General features: G+C 36.5%; 1 protein-coding gene across 2 annotated transcripts in view; it reads left to right on the forward strand.

Annotated features, from left to right (window-relative positions):
* Positions 1-2775: 2775 nt before the first annotated feature.
* LOC114645351 (extracellular calcium-sensing receptor-like) overlaps positions 2776-20373 on the forward strand; it is a 32612-nt gene continuing 15014 nt past the window's right edge. The window contains exons 1-6 of one of the 2 annotated variants that reach the window (XM_051922272.1): positions 2776-2986; positions 3248-3539; positions 5343-6161; positions 6867-7094; positions 11160-11283; positions 15767-17286. In XM_051922272.1, the coding sequence (XP_051778232.1) occupies positions 2898-2986; positions 3248-3539; positions 5343-6161; positions 6867-7094; positions 11160-11283; positions 15767-16680 (2466 nt within the window). In that variant the 5' untranslated portion in view covers positions 2776-2897 and the 3' untranslated portion in view covers positions 16681-17286. Of the gene's footprint in view, positions 2987-3247; positions 3540-5342; positions 6162-6866; positions 7095-11159; positions 11284-15766; positions 17287-20373 lie in introns of those variants that run through there. The other variant, XM_051922273.1, reaches the window with a different exon arrangement.

The following is a 20373-nucleotide window of genomic DNA, read 5'->3' on the forward strand; positions in this document are numbered from 1 at the left end:
TTGTCACAATGTTAGCAAAAGATCCCTGATGACCGGTTGTATATCACCTGAATATTTAACGCTGAGAAATCTTTTCAACAGATGTAGATGGGATTCAAGAGGCTGGGAGTGTGAACTGGGATGAGCATTCCATCCACTGTACCTACAATGCCAGATAAGCTTGCAATGACATGAAAAACAAGTTTAATGTCATGTCTATTATTATTATTATTATTTACCTATTTAGCTGACCCTTTATCCAAGGCCATTAACAGCACTTCAGATACAATTGGTGATGTTTCTTTTGTTTTTCAGTTGGAGCATATGCAGGTTAAGTGACTTGCTTATGGTGACACAATATCAGTAGCGTGAATTTAAACCCACAATCTCAAGGTTTGTTGTGTGAATGGCACAACTTTAGTCTGTTCATTGCATGCACAGATTTGGACACAATATCCTTGCTGAAGCTATGTGTATCGCTGACCGTCTGCAGAGAAATAGAGAGTGGTCAGAACAGTGGGACTTTATGAATTTCAAAAGAAAAATTCTGTTGTGTTCCTCTTTCCAGTTTATCCTGCACCAGACCAAGGAGGGTTATTATTTCACCTATGCCAAGCTTAACATTTGATTACTGATATGATCCAAGGGGTTCATGTCTGCGTGGAAAAGAGCATGTAAGCCTGTGATTTTGCTTATTTGGCAGCATTGTTTCAAATGACGTCTCTGGTTTAGCTGCACACATCAGCTGCCATTGTTGTTGCTGGTACTAAGGCGGGAGTCACCATTTTACTTTAAAAGATGTGACTGGTGTCGGATGCTTGAGGGTGCTGTTGCACTGTGAAACCCAACAGCCAGATGCAAATACAGGTTTAAAAGCACTGAGAAATATTTTTATTTTCTTCTTCAAAGTGCCCCAAAGCACCTCCACCACCATAAACAAGTAATCACTATAATAAATACACACTATTAAACACAATAATTCTCCTCCCAGCAGCTCCGTCACACTCCTTCCCAACTCCGGCTCGCTTGCTGGGTCTCCACCAGTCCTTTATATAGCTCTTGACCCGGAAGTGCTCCTGTCCTTCTGTCTATGTGATTCATTAGCACTTCCGGGTCCCATGAAGACTTGTATTTTTCTTCAGCCCAGAAGTATTTCTGTTCTTCTGTCCCTGCGATTTGGGAGTGCTTCCAGGCTATACGGGAAACAAAAATCCCCTTGTCTCCCTGCAGCGTCACACGGTGGCCCCCCCAGTACCCAGCAGGGTTGTGAAGTCAAACTCCGTCTTCCATGATGCCCTGCAGGAAACTGGGACACCTCTAGGCTGCAGGGAAGATGCCATCTAGCGTCCTGTGTGTCGGCCGGGATGAGCAGCTGGCCGTCCATCACACTGCTTAAATAGCTAATTTTGATCAGTTAACTGAGAAAAACTGCAAAGAGCCTCTTATGCCCCAATTTATACCTATATTACATTTTTTATTTATATTGCAACATAGACCTATTATTATTATTATTATTATTAAATTGTCCAATAAGAGGGTCAGTATTTTTGATCAACTTAGAGTGAGCTCTGTCTCTCTGTGACAGAATCGCATGCAAAAGTCCAAATAAAGAACAACTTTAAAAATAACAACTGGGTCGGGTCATCAGTAATTTAAAAACAAGATTAAGTAGTACTTTAGTTAGGAAGGGTTTTGGAATACACTCACTAATTAATAAGCAATCTTCAGTATTAGATAATGAAGTACTTAGAATTAGGAAACTTTCAGGAAACACACCCCAGGTCGTGACATCATGCATGCCCAAAGCAAATTGGCAATGATCTTACGGTTCTTATGTGTCATATGCAGTACTCATGCATCATGGAATGTTAGGAAAAACATGTCTGTCTAAGGTAGATGCACAGCAAATTCCAAGAAAAATATTCAACGAACGAGTTCACCGGTGAATACAGCATGTTTGCTGTGAAAAATGCTTTGGTGAATTTTGACGATCAACACTCATTAAGAAATTGGGTGGGAACAAAAACCTGCAGCCACTGTGGCCTTCATAACACTGACTTTGAAGACCCCAGTCTACTGGATTAAACTTGAGAACCACTGATTTAAGCCTTTTTTGCTAATTAGCACACAAATGAACAAACAAAAGTTGAAGTAAAAAAAGAAAATTGTAAAAGAAAGTTTAAGTGTTTAAAGTTAAAAAAAATTCTCAGTTTCTTCTAAATGTAAATATCATTCTAGGTGCTTTTCTAAATGAAAAATAAGAGACAAAAAGGCCAGCTAATTAAACAGATCAATGAAATGTAACAAATAGCTAATTGATCTTGCGATCTGCAATGAAAGCCTACAGCCACAGGGGTACCCCAGGGCTGCACTTGATGACCCCTGATCTAATGATCATTTCATTTTACTGTTACTTCCTTCAGTGTGCATTTACACTTCCTTATGAAGCAAGTAAATATCTTTTCTTGTCAAATTCAATTATTTAGGTATTAGTACGATTACACTGCATAATGCTGTGCAAATATCTGCAGAAAATTTCTCTCTAATATTTAATGACTTTGTTTGTTTAAAAATAAAACAAAAACACTTTTGTTTTCATCTATATCCAGGTCTTAAAAGCCTTCAGCTTTCAATAAATGGCAGTCTGGTGCATTGTTGCTTCACCTTTACAAATGGGACCTGAATAACAATGAAAAAAAACATATTTTATAAGGTTTGTTGTAGAAGACTCTAGGGATTAAGACACTTTGTATATAAAATGTTTCAGCGTGCTAGAACATATGTCAAGCAAAATGAAATGTGCTCAGCCTATTATTGTTTTACTGGTCTTGTTTCTTCATGCATTGGATGCTAAATATACATCATGTCAGGCTCAAGACACCTATGGTTTCAATAGTTTATATAAAGCTGGAGACATCATGTTAGGAGGAATATTTGCTGTCCATTTTGAATTACAGGCACCAGAAATGTTATTCAGATCTAAACCTCTGCAGTGGAAGTGTGATAGGTAAAGGAATCGCATTTATTAATTTAAAGTGCACAAAAGGCAAAAGAAATTCTGTGTGTGTATGTGTGTGATGATTTTTATATTCCTTTGCAGCCTTGTTAAACAGTATTGGCAATTGACAAAAAAGTTGTAAACATACTGATTATATATGAAAAAATAATAATTTTTTGGTTTATCTCAACGTAACTAAAATCTGTTTTTGAAAAGTTTTGCTTTTTGTCCTTTTTTACAGTTTACATGTATTACTTTTTTTTTTAACAGTTTTGATATCCTGCTTTTTCAAAGACCACAGACCATGGCATTTGCTATTGAAGAAATAAACCGAGATCAATCCCTTCTCCCAAACATAACACTTGGATACAGAATACTTGACAACTGCATGAACCTACAGGTGTCTCTGAGAGCAGCAGTATCTCTGATAGCCGGACAGGGTGACACCGTAAATGACAATAACTGTACAGGACCTCCACCAGTTGTGGCTGTTATAGGAGAGCCCTTATCCTCATATTCAATTGCCGTGGCGCGGCTGCTAGGCCTCTTCAGTGTCCCTCAGGTATGACATGGAAATACAATCTTGTAATTGTACTGTTCTGCAGAAAGAAAAAGAATCAGTCATCACAGTTTCAATATGATTGTGACATTGCAATCTGTACTTTTATTCTTAATCTATAATTGTTTTTAATTAGTAATTTTTCTTTTGCTAAAATTTGTTTAGCTATGTTTAATACTAAAAATGCCACAAATATTAAATTTGATTAAATCTGTATAACAGTCATAGGAGCACATTCAAAGGCAGGTGTGAAATTTTGAGTGAAATTTAAAGGCAACTTCTGTTCAGATACATGAAGAAGACCACACAGGCTACTCCTGGGCAAGAATTCTAAAATACAGATGGCACCCCTTGTCCGTGGCGTTATGCTGCAGTATTTCTAATGGTTTCAGCTGTAGGTTGAGTACATTATAAAAGTGATGGGATTGTGACTCTGTTTAATTTATTTAATTACATCATGGAATAGAAACCTGATAACTGAACAGAAGCAAAAACTTTTTGATTTTTTTAAGGTCATAAGTGTACATACCCCTCCACCCTGAACTGAATTATCCCAGTTTGATAATGAATGAATTGAGGGGCATATTTATATTTAATAAGTAAAAACTCAAATTGAATAACCTGGATTTATTGGCCATTCCATTTAATAGTGTATATATGGTACTTGGATTGATTAAAGTGAACTATGAATTAAAAGTGTTTAACACCATAAATTTCAGCATTTTCTGCATACTTATATGCTTACCAACACATTCTCTTTCTTGTTAAGTCAGGAAAATATATTAGTTGAAAAAATTATACTTTTTTCTATAATAATGTATAATAATATTCACTTAATAAAAAAATTAATATAAAATAAATATTAAATTGACATGTTCATATCTTATAATATGTTTTTGTATAAATAGCATCTATCCATTTGTTCTTCCATTTTCCAAACCCAATTTGTCCTACTGGAAGGTCACTGGAGTGTAAAGTCTGTACCAGTAGTAAGGTGCATGGCAGGATTGAACCCTAGACAGAAAACCAGTTTATCAAACACATCCAAACTCTCTTTAAAAGGGCCAATTTAGAGTCCATAATTAAACCTAACAAGAAATGCTTTCCAATGTGGGAAGAGTGCACAAAGACAAAAGACACTCTGACCCAAGAAGAATGTGCAGATGGCACAGACAATGACCGGTCTGGGTTATAAAATTGAACATCTGGAGCTCTGGGCATTAGCTACTGCATCACTGTGCTGCCCTTACTCCATGATTACCTTTACTAATTATAGTGTAGGTCTTTAAAAACTTCATTGTACCTTCCCTATCTCCATATTCACAAGACTAGGAGTGGTCCCTAATTTAAAAAATTATTTTATGCTTTTTAGTAAATTTGGGAAATGTTGCATCCACTTGGGTGGCAAACCTTTTTGCTATATAACAGTTAACACATCATTTGGATCTGATAAAAGACACAAAATGTTATACATCTTCATTGACGTCATACATGTGAATTTTTTGCATTACATATAATATACTGTGACCAGAGAGCCAAACTTTGTTTTGTCTTTAAACACCACTAAAATATAAAGTTACTTTACTTAAGAAAGATAATATGATGTGATACTATATATACCATGAATCAGAAATATATTTCATGCATGTGTTTGTACCAATTTAAACGGTGTGAATAGCAAGAACTGTAATAGCTAAGAAATTCACTACACATTGTACTTGTGTAAACTGAATTTGTGATGAATAAATCTCTTGAATCTTGAATGAATTAACTTTTTCAAGCTTTCTGCTTTGATCGTCCCCTCAGGTCAGTTATTGTGCTTCAAGCCCATTACTAAGCAACAAAAGAGAGTTTCCTTCATTTTTTAGGACAGTTCCAAGTGAAGCCTTTCAAGTGATCCCTAAAATAATTCAATATTTTGGATGGACCTGGGTAGGTGCTATAGGAAGTGATGATGACTATGGTGTGTATGCACTAAAGAGTTTTAGTGAAGAACATAAGAAATTTGGCTGCATTGCTTTTTCAGAAGCTATTAATGTCAATGACAAATCAAATCTGAAACGTGCAGTAAAGGTGGTACAACAATCTAGTGCAAAAGTTATTGTTGTGTTTCTAACCAAGTTGGATGCAAGTACTTTAATAAATGAAATTGCTCATCAAAACATCACTGGAAAACAATGGATAGCAAGCGATTCATGGAGTGCTTTCGCTGCATTAGCCAGCAATGAAAACTTCAAATATTTTGGAGGCACCATTGGTGTCACAGCAAGAAGAGGGGTCATCCCTGGACTGGAGCAATATCTGCTTCAAGCAAAACCTGATTATGATCAAAATAATAATTTACTAAAGCAGTTCTGGGAAAAAATATTTGGTTGCAAGTTTAATATAAATGATACAGCAACAAAGTATACTATGGAAAACAGTAAAGAATGTACAGGCTTAGAGGATCTAAAGAGCACCAAAACGGAATACAGCGATGTGTCTCAGTTAAGAGCTACCTACAACGTGTATAAGGCAGTTTATGCCGTAGCACAAGCTCTGCACAACCTCAACAACTGTGAACATGGCAAAGGCCCATTTGAAGGAAACACGTGTGCAGATATCACAAGCGTGAAACCCTGGCAGGTAAAACAAAAAAAAAATCTTTGTTTCTATACATACTTTAGCAGTTTTATTTTAATATATTTTATAAAAAGTACCAACAAAGATATTTCATTAGTTATGTGGTGGCTTGGTGGTACAGTGGTTCATGCGTCCGCTTAATGAATCCAACACACTTTGTTCAAATTTGATGCCCAGCCATTATGCGTGTGTCTTTTGTACGTTGTAGTTATTGTATTGCAGAGTTGAGCATTGTCAGAACTCACACCAGTTGCGCAGAGTTCAACCTGAGAACCAGCCATTGCTAATCCAGTTGCGCACTACACTGGCCCAATCTGAATTTGAAGAGGAGTGATAATGTTAGAATATTAGGAGTTGCTTGTGATTTTTTTATTTTTCATTTAAACTTTTCTGTATGACTGCTAAAAGAATATACCAGTGTTCATTTTTATTACAGTGATAAATATAATGTGTAGCTAAAATAAAAGACTAAGAACAGGACCAATCAATGACATTTCTTTTCAAACACATTTCTACCTTAAATACAAGAAGTCTGTCCTGCCTTCATTACCCATTTAATTTATGCATAGTTAAAACGTTAATGTATTGTTTGCAATTCATGTAGGAGTAATATAGATATGCTGCTTACTTTGAAATGTAAAAATTATAGATATGGTTAGTAATTATTAGTGTAACAGAATGAACACTTTTTTCTTTATCTATTCCCAGCTTCTGCACTACCTAAAGGAAACAAATTTCACTGTTCATTTAGGAGAAAGAGTGACATTTGATGAAAATGGAGATGCCCTTCCTGTGTTTGACATTGTAAATTGGCAACAAACTCCTGACAAAATGGTGATTAGCAAAACTATTGGTGTGTTTGATCAATTCACTAGTTCTGGACAACAACTTGTAATCAATAAAGATGATATCTTTTGGAATTTCAACTCAGGAACAGTAGGTAGCGTCCATTTATATGAATCCTCATTTGTAAGATTTAAATACATTTTTATCCCAACATGTATTATACTAGTCCAGAGGTTCTCAAACTCGGTCCTGGGGACCCACTATGGCTGCAGGTTTTTGCTCTAGCCAGATTCATCAACAATGACAACAACTGATAGCACTGATCGCATTTAATTAGCTGGTAATTTTTTTTTTCTTGTTCTCTTATTCTACATTCAGAAAAGCACAGCAACATGATTTTTACATTTATAAGACATTTAGGAGTATTTCTATTTTTGCTATAGATTTAAACACTTAACTGTCTTTTGTTGATTTTATTATATTTTGCCCTTTCTCTGTGCAGTTTGCTCCTTTCATTGTATCTTAATAATGACAATTAAAAACTAGCGGAGCAGACACCCCAGCAAATGACACTTAATTGTGAAAGGCTGCAACTACTTTGGCATCAGACCCACTAATTAGTAAATAATGGGTTAATTAAACAGAACACCTGGAACAGTAGAATGAAAATCAAATTGAAAATATTGTTAAAAAGAAAAAAAAATACATTATTCCTATATAACTTCTTAGTACATTTTACAAACTTAGTTTTCTTATTTCTATATTGTTCCCAAAACACAGAATCTGGGAAATAACAGTTCACTTAATTAGAACAGGAGTCCAATTAAAAACAGAAACTGTTTGGAATAAAAACCTGCCACCACAGTGGATCCCCAGGACTGAGTTTGAAAACCCCTGTACTAGTCTATACTAGAAAATACATTGCAAAAAAAAATGTATATTCAAAAACTAAACAAATAAACTTTAAATAGGAGTGGTTTTACCTTTATTTAGCAAAAAATTTTCCAGTGGGGTAAATAAAATATACTTGACAAGATTTGATAAAGTATGCTAAATAATTGTAAACTAGCCAACTCGCGGCATACGCTGCATAATTATTTATTGATGACTGAACACTTCCTAAAAGACACAGTTGTTCAAATTGGGTGGGTTTGAGGATACAACTGTGAGTGAATGAAAAGATGGAACTCTGGAGAGAGCAACATACAATTGTCTGTGACTGAAAACTGGGTTTGGCAGATACAGGCATATCTTTTTGAAAGTTTGTCCCTGTGCCTTATTAATTGTCATTGCAAACGGCAATCTAACAGGAAATTGCATGTAAAAGTAAAAGGCAAACTTGAATCTGATGGGGTCAGGGATATCCGGGGAATAAGGACAGTTTGTGAGGTAGCAGCTGCGATTGTCTTACACTCCAGTACATTGCGGTGAATGCTGGTAACAGAAAGTCTAGTGCCATTACAGAGACCTTTTGCTGGCAGGAGGTTTCTGAGAAGCATGATGACTGAACCAGTTTTAATTTTGAGTTTATGCTGACGCATGCCAGTGGGAGTAAGACTATTAAGAAATTCTTCAGGGAATAAAAGTTGATCTGCAGGAGCGTCCGTGACGATGGAGTCAACACTGGTGAATGTCACTTTGTCGGTAGGGATAAGTTTCAGCACTTGTTCATTAAGGTGTAGCAAGTCTTCGTTGGTGACGCTTAATATAGCTAGCGTGCTGAGTTGTTCCAGAGTGACAGTTGAGAAGTCGATGTCGCCATATAATTGTTGAACGGGATCAGAAATAAAAGGAAAACAATGTGAAGGCAATGTCACAGGTGTTCTGTTTCTCCTGTCTCCAACATAAGGACAGTTTGTGACAGGATGTGTTTGGAAAATGAACAGTCAACATGGCGCACAGGTGCATGTGGACTGTACACAGATGAAAGCGACACAGGTGAGGAGTTGGGGGCGGGGCTCTGTCTTGCGTGCGTGCGTATCCGACAGTTACAGGAATAAGGACAGTTTGTGAGGTAGCAGCTGCGATAGTTTAACACTCCAGTACATTGCGGTGAATGCTGGTAACAGTCAGGCGGGCGGGCAGGCGGGCAAGCCATCAAATACACTATGCTCTTAGTATTGTATGAATCAGGTTTTTGTAGACAAAGGTTTTCCCCGTTCCTGCAGAACCATCTAAGAAGAAGCATGTTTATCGCGGATATGAATCGCTGTATGCAGCATGTAAAACAGTTTGCGACGATGGCAGGAGGAGAGTTAGAGTTGGCTGGCGGGGCTCTGTCTTGCGTCTTGCCTGCCATGGTCGGCTGCTTTAGTGAATTGTGGTGCATTCTTTAACTGCCTTCTCTGCCTTATGCGTCCAGCCCCCTCTCTCTCGCGCACCTGTGTGTGTGTGTGTGTCTCTCTCTCGCGTGACTGTATGTGTGTGTCTCTCTCTCGCGTGCCTGTATGTGTGTGTTTCTCTCGCGTGCCTGTGTGTGTGTGTCTCTCTCACACGCCTGTGTGTGTCACTCTCTCTCTCTCTCTCTCTGGCTTGCTCGCTCACTGCACAGGGAATGCACAGGGAGAGACTGAACACGTGCGGAAATCATCAGCGCGCACGGTTGCTTAGTGAATTGTTGGTGGGCGTGGCTCTGTCTTGCGTCTTGCCTGCCATGGTTGGCTGCTTTAGTGAAATATATATATATAAAGTTTTTTGATAAGTTTATAATTCTTACAATAAAGAAAACAAGATTTAACATCATGATATAAATACTTTTCACTTACTTAGATTTCATTTTTTACAGTGTATTTTGCTAACTGGGCATATACTATAATACTGTATATCCATGTATTGAGGAATTACTTTATATTTTGAGAAACTTTTCTGAAACTGTAGCTAAGAAGATACATTCTTAGAAATAAAATGGAAATGGGGGCTTTAATTCACCTAACAGTTTTGTATCCATTGCCATAACAGAGTAGTTACTAAGCCCCCACTACCTTAAATGATCTATTTCTGAGTCTTGTTCGCCTTACGTTGTACCAGGCATGGCTCTGAAGCTGGGATGGACATGTAAGAACAGATCTGTAATACTGAAATTATCGTAAGATTATATTAATTTTAAGATTCAAAAATCATTTTTTGATATTGTGTTGTATGTAGAGGTAAAAAAAGAATCAGAAAAGTTTTGATACACAGTGCAAAATGACTTTGTTAATGAAACTGTAACAATTTTTCATCTGATCATTTCTTAAATGATGGCAGGATGTACACTTTAATTACATGGCTGGGTAGCTTATGGTGGACTCCCACTGATGCAAAAATGTGGATCTGTGATTTTTTGAGGAAGTTTTATCTTAAATGCCCCAGATATTCCTGCAATGCCAACATTAAAAACAACTTAATAAACATCCTGCAGTTTACATATTGGATATTCTGTCCAATAGTTACTTTCAAATCCCCATTTCCCCATCAAGGAAAGTAATATAGTTGGAATCAATTACAAGTGCAAAGTAATAAAAAAAATAAAGTGGTTAAAACCAGTCAATAAAAATAAATAAATTAAAGAGTCATGGCTTGCAGTGATTACAAGTGATCAGCAATTTGATTAAAGTGATAACTTAGGACAGCAATGACCAAGAGCATCCAAAGGCTGAAAATCTTTTGAATTGCTCCTTACTGATTCAATTTAAATTTCTCCTGCACTTGAACAGATATAGTAAGCTGCACTAAGACCATTTAAATGTTTGTTACATAAGAAGATAGATAGATAGACAGATAGATAGATAGATAGATAGATAGATAGACAGACAGACAGACAGACAGACAGACAGACAGACAGACAGATAGATAGATAGATAGATAGATAGATAGATAGATAGATAGATAGATAGATAGATAGATAGATAGATAGATAGATAGATAGATAGATAGATACTTTATTAATCCCAAGGGGAAATTCACAGAAAAGAAATAAAAGAAAAGCACTATTTTACTGTGTGTATGTGTGTGGGTGTGGGTATGTGTGTGTATAGTTAATAAAATAATGTTTTTCTTGTGTAATAAACATTTGACTAATTTATAAATGATTTATGGAATATGTTTCTTTGTAACTTTTAACCGTGAGGTTTAACTAACAAGATTTTTGTAAAAATATTAAAGATTTTTTTTCAGTAGTTATCAAAGTGAAATGTCATTATATGACTTATTTATATCTTATAATTGTGATTTCAGGCTCCTGAGTCAGTCTGCAGTAAAAGTTGTCAACCAGGTAGCAGAAAGGCTCACAGGAAAGGAGAGCCAACATGTTGTTTTGACTGCCTTCCATGTGCAGACGGAGAGATCAGCAGTCATTTAGGTGAGTCATAATTTGTAAGGCAAATTAGTTTTCTGTCACCTTGATTTATAATGAGAGTTATACTTTTGTCAGTCACATCACATACAATAGGTATGTAAGAATTCTAAGTCAAAACGACAAAGTATCTGATTACTTAGCCATGAGTGCTGATGCAAGTTTTACATTTACAATGGCAGTGATTTAAGAGGGCTGGTTCATTTTACTATGCACAGTCTTGTGATCTTGGGTTCTACTTGCTATTTACTGGCTTTTATTTGTCTCATATTTTTGTTAAATATGGCTTTGCTTTAGTCCTCCTGTGTAATTTAATTTTCTTTGTATCAACTCCTGCCTGTTTGCTCACAACTGAATTTCGGTTCTTTCTGCATTTCTGCCTGCTGTTTTATGGATTTATCTTCTGAAGTGCCACAGTTGTCTTTAACTTTTAACTATTTGGACCCATGCCCTAGTGGGAACCCTGTGCTGCAGGTTCAAATATAAGCATGCACCTTCTGTAGCCTTACAAATTGATTTGTCTGACTTTGGTAATTACTGCAAAAAATTAGCACTTGCCATCTATTCTAAAGAGTACAGATAAAAAAGGACAGCAAATGTATCTGATCATAAAAGAAAATTAAGTCTATTATTCAAACAAACAGATGTGGTTCTGTGAAATCAAAAAAAAAAAAAAAAATTTTAAGCAAACCAGGAATATTTACCGGCATGCTTAATTTTTTTTAATTGACATGTGGACTCATTGTAATGTTTATTTCAACATAAATCAACATTCTAAGCCATTTTTTTATATTGTAATAAAGTATAATTCTTTAATATCTTTAAAATAATCACTCCTTGTCCCACACTTGAAATAGAGAGGCATTTAAATTAAAAACCCATCTTAACTACCCTAAAAAATACTCACACACCAGGAATGTAAAACTGACATTCAATAACACCTGTTAACACCATATTAACTCTCTGAGGGATGAATATTTTTTTCCAAAATGCTACGTTTTCTGCGAAACACACAAAGCAAAAGTTTCTCACATAAATCAACATAAAATGTCTGTTGCTGTCGTCATGTGTTTGAGGTTTCTGAAGGGTCGGCTGCCTGGCTGTCTTCAAGTGGAGGTGACAGTCACAGTGCGACGCAATCTGGTTTGTACTTCTTGTAGTCGTAAGTGACAGTCCTCCCAGGCGAATGGTGCAACGATGCTGTAGGCGCATCAGCTACACAGACATTTTCAGCACCCCAATCAGTTGATGCCGGTATGTCCATTTTGTTTTCATCTACAGATCAGTTGAATCAAAATCAAGAGTCCAAAAACTTATAGTCTGATTCAGCGATGATACGCATAAGACCACCCGCTGAGTATTTTGCTTTGTGCTTTCACTTCGGTCTCAGATGTCGATGCTATTTTAGGGGTTGTTTGCTCGTTACTGCTCGTTCACATGCAGAGAATTTCGGTCAGATCAACGAAGCTACCTTTCATTTCGAGCAAAGAGAAGCGAACTAAACGAAAGAGTGAGTTTTGTCACCATTTACTGATGATCACCGTCCTCTACCCCGGAACATCCACTCTGGAAGAGTTAAAGTATTGTTTTTCACTATTATCACAGAATTAATAATACGCTGCAAAGACTTCACTGGATGCCTATTTATCCATCCATCCATTGTCCAACCCGCTGAATCCGAACACAGGGTCACGGGGGTCTGCTGGAGCTAATCCCAGCCAACACAGGGCACAAGGCAGGGAAGCAATCCTGGGCAGGGTGCCAACCCACCGCAGGACACACACAAACACACCCACACACCAAGCACACACTAGGGCCAATTTAGAATCGCCAAATGCCTATTTATGTATAATCAATTTCATAGTGTTGGACTATCAAAAGTATATTAATGTGTTCAGATGCCTTAGAAAACTGATCTCAAATCTTACAAAAGAAAGTACAGTACAAACAAGACAGATGTAATGGGTGAAAAGAAGGATCTTGTCCTGGCAAGGATGCCACTTTGTCATACGTATCTAATCACTGGCCACATACATACTTAGTCAGACATCAAGAAGAAAATCAGATTCATCCATCCATCCCAATGTTTTCAGAACCTCATTACACTAAATTGGGGTTGAAGGGAGTTCATCCTAGCAGTGTGAGCACTAAATAAATAGGGCAACAGTCCATCACAGGCCAAACTCATGTAATATGTCTACATTTACAAGAAAGCCAAAGTAATATAGACTTGGTAGTAACATGCAAACTTCTTATAGACAGTAATAAGACAGATAAATAAAGATACAAAAAGTACTTAAAAATGTATCTTTTGAGATCAATGTTATACATATATAATATAGAATACTAGCCGACGCCCGCCGTAGCATACGGCGGTGTAAGAATAGGAACGGAAAACGGTGAGAAAGGAATTCAGAAATCAAGAAGAAATAAATAATCTTCTTGAAAGACACAGTGTGCGTGTAGAATTTCTGGCCAAGCAGGATTACATGTGAAAGTGATAAATAAATCAGGCTTTCCAAATTTACATACTATGGCCATGGCATCCTAATAGTTTTATTGCATGTATCTTGAACTTCCTGGAAATGTGGACGATAATATGATCATTTTGCCGACACGTACGTTATTTTCAGCGTTTGCTTGCAGTGCGTCTGAAAGTCCTTTGTATTGTTCCAAGCGCAGATCTTGTTGATGTAATCTGAGATAGCTGAGACACGCGCCCTCTGTTTTAACATACACATCTATGACATACTGTTGAAATAGCTTGCCACTGGAGTGCCAAATACTAAATGTATTCCTCATTGCTAATCTGTACGCGTAAAATTGACATTGAGTAAGCCTTATTAGTTTGGCAGTTCTTTTATCGGGAACATGTTGTAAATCTTTGTGCCAGTCAATGTCTCCATCAGGGAAGAAAAGTGAGTAAACCATAGGATCGCAATTCATATTGAGCGTGGAAATCTGTTTACAGGTGTTGCCTATGAGATAGATGCAAATGTCCCTTTCGGCAGGCTGTTCGCCATCTTCTCCGACGAAAATCGCTGCAACATCGGTGTGACATATAGTGGCATTGTATCGTCATAAATCCTGCCTAAGGTTTTCCTTGACAACCATTCATACAGATGCTGTTGGATTGGACTGAGCGATTTCATGCACGTGTTTGTATGATTTAGCGAAGGGGTTGATGGTTCTGAGCATGGAATCTAGCTGGAGAAGTACATTTTCGCTGCATGCAGAGTTTGCTTTATTTTGTAATTGTACTTAAGTAGCTTGCGCTGTGTCAAAAACATACAACTGTCCATATCCTGGAAAGGTAGAAGTATTAGCGTATAGTGGAGAGATTTGGTGATAAATTTGCCCGTGTATTTTAAAACAGTATGGTCCGTGGCCAGGAGGTTGAGTTATCTGTGCACCCATGGAAGTAAACGCTAGAGAAGAGCTATATTATCGAATGTGTTCACGATAATTTTTAGCTTCTGATGTTTGCTGTGTAAGAAGCTGTTGTAAAGACACAGGTGACTCCTGCAAAGGTGGTAAAGCTACTTTACCATTGTGGCAACACCTCGAGTACTTGTTGGATGTATTACGCTCAGCAGGCCAGTATAGTGCATGACATGGAAGAGGACGAATAGGAATTGAGAAGTGCCGTGTCGGCTGCGTATGGGCGGGACCGGTTTTGAAGTGGAAGCAGGACGAACCAGAAGAGAAATATATATAAGAGATATAAGCCAAGGGTGAGGTGTTAAAATGTGAGTTGCTGGTATACAAATATTTGCTGTGGGTTTCATGTTGCATGTGAAAAATAGCCCAAAATCTGCATCCCACCTAATCGATATTTTTACCTGGGGAACTGTTTTAAAACTAGTATAATTTGGTGCAAAGCCTATACATCTGGAAACTGTGACAGGGAGTGAACTGACTATATTGCCAAATACCCAGACTTAAAAGTTTTTGTTACCGTGAAGTATGAGACTTGTGCAAGCCTGCATGGAAAGCTGCATCTGATGTCACATTCGTTAAAGTGCTAACTGTTTGAAAGTGTGTTTTCTCCAAAACTGAATCAGTTGTAAAAAGCGAATGTGTAGTCTGATTGCTCACACTGTAAACTTTTATACTGTATAGTTTTAATCTTTTTTTTACTTTTATTTTTTGCTTATAGCAATTGCTGTGGTTAGTCAAAAGTTACAATTTTCTTCTGTCTCCTCTAGAGCTGTAATTCCTCCGAACATCCCACTTTATTTTTACTTGTAATACCTTGCAGAGTATGGGGCAAAAGATAACATGAAAAACAAGTTTGTATATTGTTTTCATGTATTTTACTATATATTATAATGTGTAAGGTTACTATATTGTCATTTACTGTTGTTACTTATAAAGATGTGGTGATATCATATATAGTACATTGTGCTGTTTCTTTTATTTACTATTGTTTAGTTTACAGCTGTATCGCAAAGGAAATAAAGTTTCAGTTAATTCTGTTTTCTTTCAGATTCCACAGAATGCTTCATTTGCCCTCCTGACTCCTGGTCTAACCAAAAAAGAAACAAATGTATATTAAAAGAAGTTGAGTTCTTATCTTACGACGATGCAATGGGAATTACTTTAACTACAACTACTTTATTGGGTGTCTGTTCATCAGTTGTTGTTTTAGCCATCTTCATTTATTTTCGAAACACCCCTGTCGTAAAAGCAAACAATTCTGAACTAAGTTTTCTTTTGCTCGTGTCACTGACGCTGTGCTTCCTTTGCTCATTGTGTTTCATTGGTGAACCCACCCACTGGTCATGTAGGCTGAGACATGTTGCTTTTGGAATCAGCTTTGTTTTGTCCATTTCTTGTATTCTTGTAAAAACTATTGTGGTGATAATGGCATTTAAAGCTACAAAGCCAGGGAAGAGTGTAATGAAATGGTTTGGAGCAACCCAGCAGAGAGGCACTGTCTTTTTCTTTACTTTCATTCAGGCTTTAATATGCATTATATGGTTGACAACGGCCCCACCTTTCCCAAATAAAAACACCAAGTACCAAAATGCAAAAATAATATTTGAGTGTGACATTGGATCAGTGGCAGGCTTTAGCTGTCTGCTGGGATACATTGGACTATTGGCGTGTATTTCTTTTCTGCTAGCCTTTATCGCAAGAAGTCTACCAGACACCTTCAATGAAGCTAAATTCATCACATTCAGCATGCTCATCTTCTGCGCAGTCTGGATAACATTCATCCCAGCTTATATCAGTTCACCAGGGAAGCACACAGTGGCTGTCGAGATTTTTGCCATCTTGGCTTCAAGTTTCGGCCTCCTTTTTGCAATTTTTGTTCCAAAATGTTACATAATTCTGCTTAGACCAGAGAGAAACACTAAAAAAGCTCTGATGGGCAAAGATATTGCGAAAAATAAGTGATATAAAAAGCCTAAATATGAAATTTGACCTATGGGTTTATTAGTTGAAGAAAATTGTTCAAATTGTGTTCATTACAGCTCTATACTTTTTAGAGGAGCCATTAATTATTATTTCTACACAAGCACATACATTCTGGTGCTGCTGGTTTGCAGTAGTTATATGTGATTACCTATTATTATTATTATTATTATGCCTGTTTGTAAAATGCAGTATAAGAAAAATGTTTGGAATTAAGGAGAATTAGGAAATGCATACGTTTTCTGAACATATATTAGATAAACCTCGTAGCAACTTTATGCCCCCACTGAATTAAATTCAATTCAACATATTTTCCCACATAAGTGACTGCTCTATCAGTGACAAGCGCTCCTGTAAAGACAATGCTGTTTAAAAAAAGGCTTGTCTTTACCAAAGGACTGTGTCCAGCCACAACTGAGAGGGAGGATGAATAAGATTAAAGATCTGAGTGACTACAAGTGAAGCATGACACAGGAGCTAACCTTACTGCATTAGGAATACAAGCCCTGCTTGGGGTTTTCACAAACACAATTTAAAAATATCAAACCATGCAAATCATCTACACATCACTGCCTCTGTTTTTAAGGTCTAGACCTAACATTTTAAAGATCAGTAGCATCTAATAGTTGGAACTACTATTTTATACTGTTTAATAAATGTTTTACTGTTGTGTGTACTGTTTTATAAATGTATAATAAACTCGGTTCTGATACCATTTAATCAGGGCTTGCCAAAAAAAGCACACAAAATCTTCGGTTTGATTTAAAAAAAGACCTTTTCCTTTGTCATGCACAAAAGCATATTGTAACAAATTTATCATTGGTCACATTTTTAATGTGACCTGTTCTTTTTTACTAAAAATGTGAGATTGTGTGCCTTGAGCATAAAGTCACTCTATCATGATGCCAGAGACTGAGTTTAAAGCTGATTGGTTAAATCTGAATGTCAAAAGATGAACAATAGAAACCAAGTAATATCAGAGCCACACAACATCTGTAACTTTTTAAGACTGTTAACCACTAATATTTAGAAATCCTGTTCCATTAATATGTAAATATTAAACATGTAATTGTAATTTTGAATGTTTATTTCATGTATGAATTATTGATTAAATAATCTGTTCATTTTGAAATGAATTATATTCAGTTTTTTCATTGCAACCTATCCTGGTACTACTGAGTAATTTGGCAAGATGTCACCCTTACTGGAATTCCTGTTCATAACAGGCTCTGGAAAGAAATATCAATAAGAAATATCAGGCAGATTTTGGACTGGAAGAAACATCTGTAACAAGCAGCAGAAAGGTAATTGATAAGTCATTGAGAACAAGCACAATGCAAAAAAGGATTCACACTATATCTATAATATGCTGCATGGTTTTATAATACAGACAAGCAACTTTAAAATTAATGTTAATCAAGAGCAGTGCAATTTTTTGTTTAAGTGGTGTACAGCAAACAATGTGAAAAATGTCCTAATGTTTGTTATCCAGTCATATGCTCGAAATGTGCTAAAATATTTAAATTGTACACAACATAAACAGGAAAGGCATTCCCATAATACTGTTCTTTTGAACTGAATAATTGCCTCTCCTCTCATTTAGATAGATAGATAGATAGATAGATAGATAGATAGATAGATAGATAGATAGATAGATAGATAGATAGATAGATAGATAGATAGATAGATAGATAGATAGATAGATAGATAGATAGATACTGGTCAAGGGTCCCATCGTCATTTCAAAAGCCCAAAACCACATGAGCAAGTGACATAAAAAAGTCATTTTAAAATACATAATCAGTAGAAAACATGAATCATCTTATCTGATGTACTTCTTACTATTGTTTTTATGTTCCCACTACCCATAACCAGGGATGTGCACAGAGAGGGGCTTGCAGTGGTTCAAGCCCCTGCCCCTTTCCCTTCATTGGCCCAATGCAAATACTCGTACACCATTAGTGTTCACATGTAAACCAATAGATTACACCCAAAATATATGATTTATGGCCTGTTTATTTACAGACTAATATATTTATGTCAGAAAACTAAGGTTTTCTTAGTATAGGACACATGATTTAACATTTTTTACATTATATTGCATTTGTAGTCTTGCATTTGTAGTCTTGTATTTAGATAAGCTCAGCTCTATTAAGAAAATTGTATCAAGATTTTGTTAGAGTCTATAATCAGCTTAAAATATAAAGCAGATTATTTGTAATGTAGTATATAATTTTCTCTGTACTCATAAAACCCATATTTGATAAAGTATCCTTTTGAAATTTTAATACAATACAGCATTTGGAAGAAAATATGTAGCCTGAAAATGAGGAGAGTCTTCTGATAGCTGGTGTAGTAAGTTCAAATTATCACGAGGTGGTCGTTGAAAACTCAAACATCTGCCTTTTTATTTTCATAACCTGGATCCAGTCATTTTCAAAGTATGTCGGTGGAGTGGAAGCTTCACACATGTGCCTGATGTTGTGCTGTTTTATTTCCTTATTTACATGAAAACTCTGCCCATGATAGTCCCCTTTCAACAGACAATTGAACAGAGAGTAGCATTGCCCAGTGTAACGGGGTTTAAAAATCTCAGTTTGTAATTAAGTTGAATAAACTGTGTGACTAACACATACAACTATACTATACAGCTCATAAGGGAACACTAGCATTACTTTTAAATGTGTTTATTTAAATAGATAGATTTATTCCAGGGGGGAAATCTGGCTTTTTACTAAAAGTCCTCAGTGTTAGAGTGTCAGAGAGAGGATGTGCAGCATTGTTCATAATGACACTCAGTTTTGTTTTAATTTTCTCCTTCACTACGACATTCAAGGGATTCAGAGTACATCACATAACAAAGCTTGCCTTTTAATTAGCTTGTTAATTCGGATGGGCCTCTCTTGAAGTGATGCTACCTGCCCAGCACACCACAGCACAGAAAAATCACACCGGCCATCACAGAGTAACAGAAGATGTGAAAGATGTCATTGCCCATATTAAAGGAATGCAGTCTTCTAAGGAAAAATAGTCTGCTCTGCCGTTTCTAATAAAGTTCCTTTGTGTTCCGAGACCAGTTCAACCTGTCATTGATGTGAATCACCAAGTACTTGTAGGAGTGGACCACCTCTACATCCAATAGTGACAGGAAGCAGAAGATCTTTGGTGTGGTGAAAGTCAATAGCCAGTCCCTTGGTTTTGCTGATGTTAAAATACAGGCAATTCTCTTTGCACCAAGAAACAAGGTTTTTCACCAGACTCCTATATTCTGTCTCATCCCCTTTATTAACAAACTAATTAACCAAGAGTTTCACAAAATGGTATGGAAAGGTTACATGCAGACAGAAGGCAAGAGCACAGGACAAGAAGTGCTGACAAGCAGGTGATTTAGCTCAACGATAACATCATAATGTCAGGGACTGCCACGCGAGAGGGGAGCAGATACCGGTGAATGAAGACAACAATTTGAGGCGCTAGTGAGAAACAAAATTTCAGAGGACATTGATATACAGTAATTGTAGAAAAGGGATCCATTAGATCTGTTATTCTTTTAAACAACTAAACAATGTATTTTATGTATAAAATGTGTAAATTCTCATTTTATATGATGTTTTAAGTAAGAGTCTAGCTTTCACAAGAACTTCCACGGATCGTGAATATGAATGTGTCATTGAT

The sequence above is a fragment of the Erpetoichthys calabaricus genome, chromosome 2 (genome assembly GCF_900747795.2).
Source record: "Erpetoichthys calabaricus chromosome 2, fErpCal1.3, whole genome shotgun sequence".
In the NCBI taxonomy this organism is placed as follows: domain Eukaryota; kingdom Metazoa; phylum Chordata; class Cladistia; order Polypteriformes; family Polypteridae; genus Erpetoichthys; species Erpetoichthys calabaricus.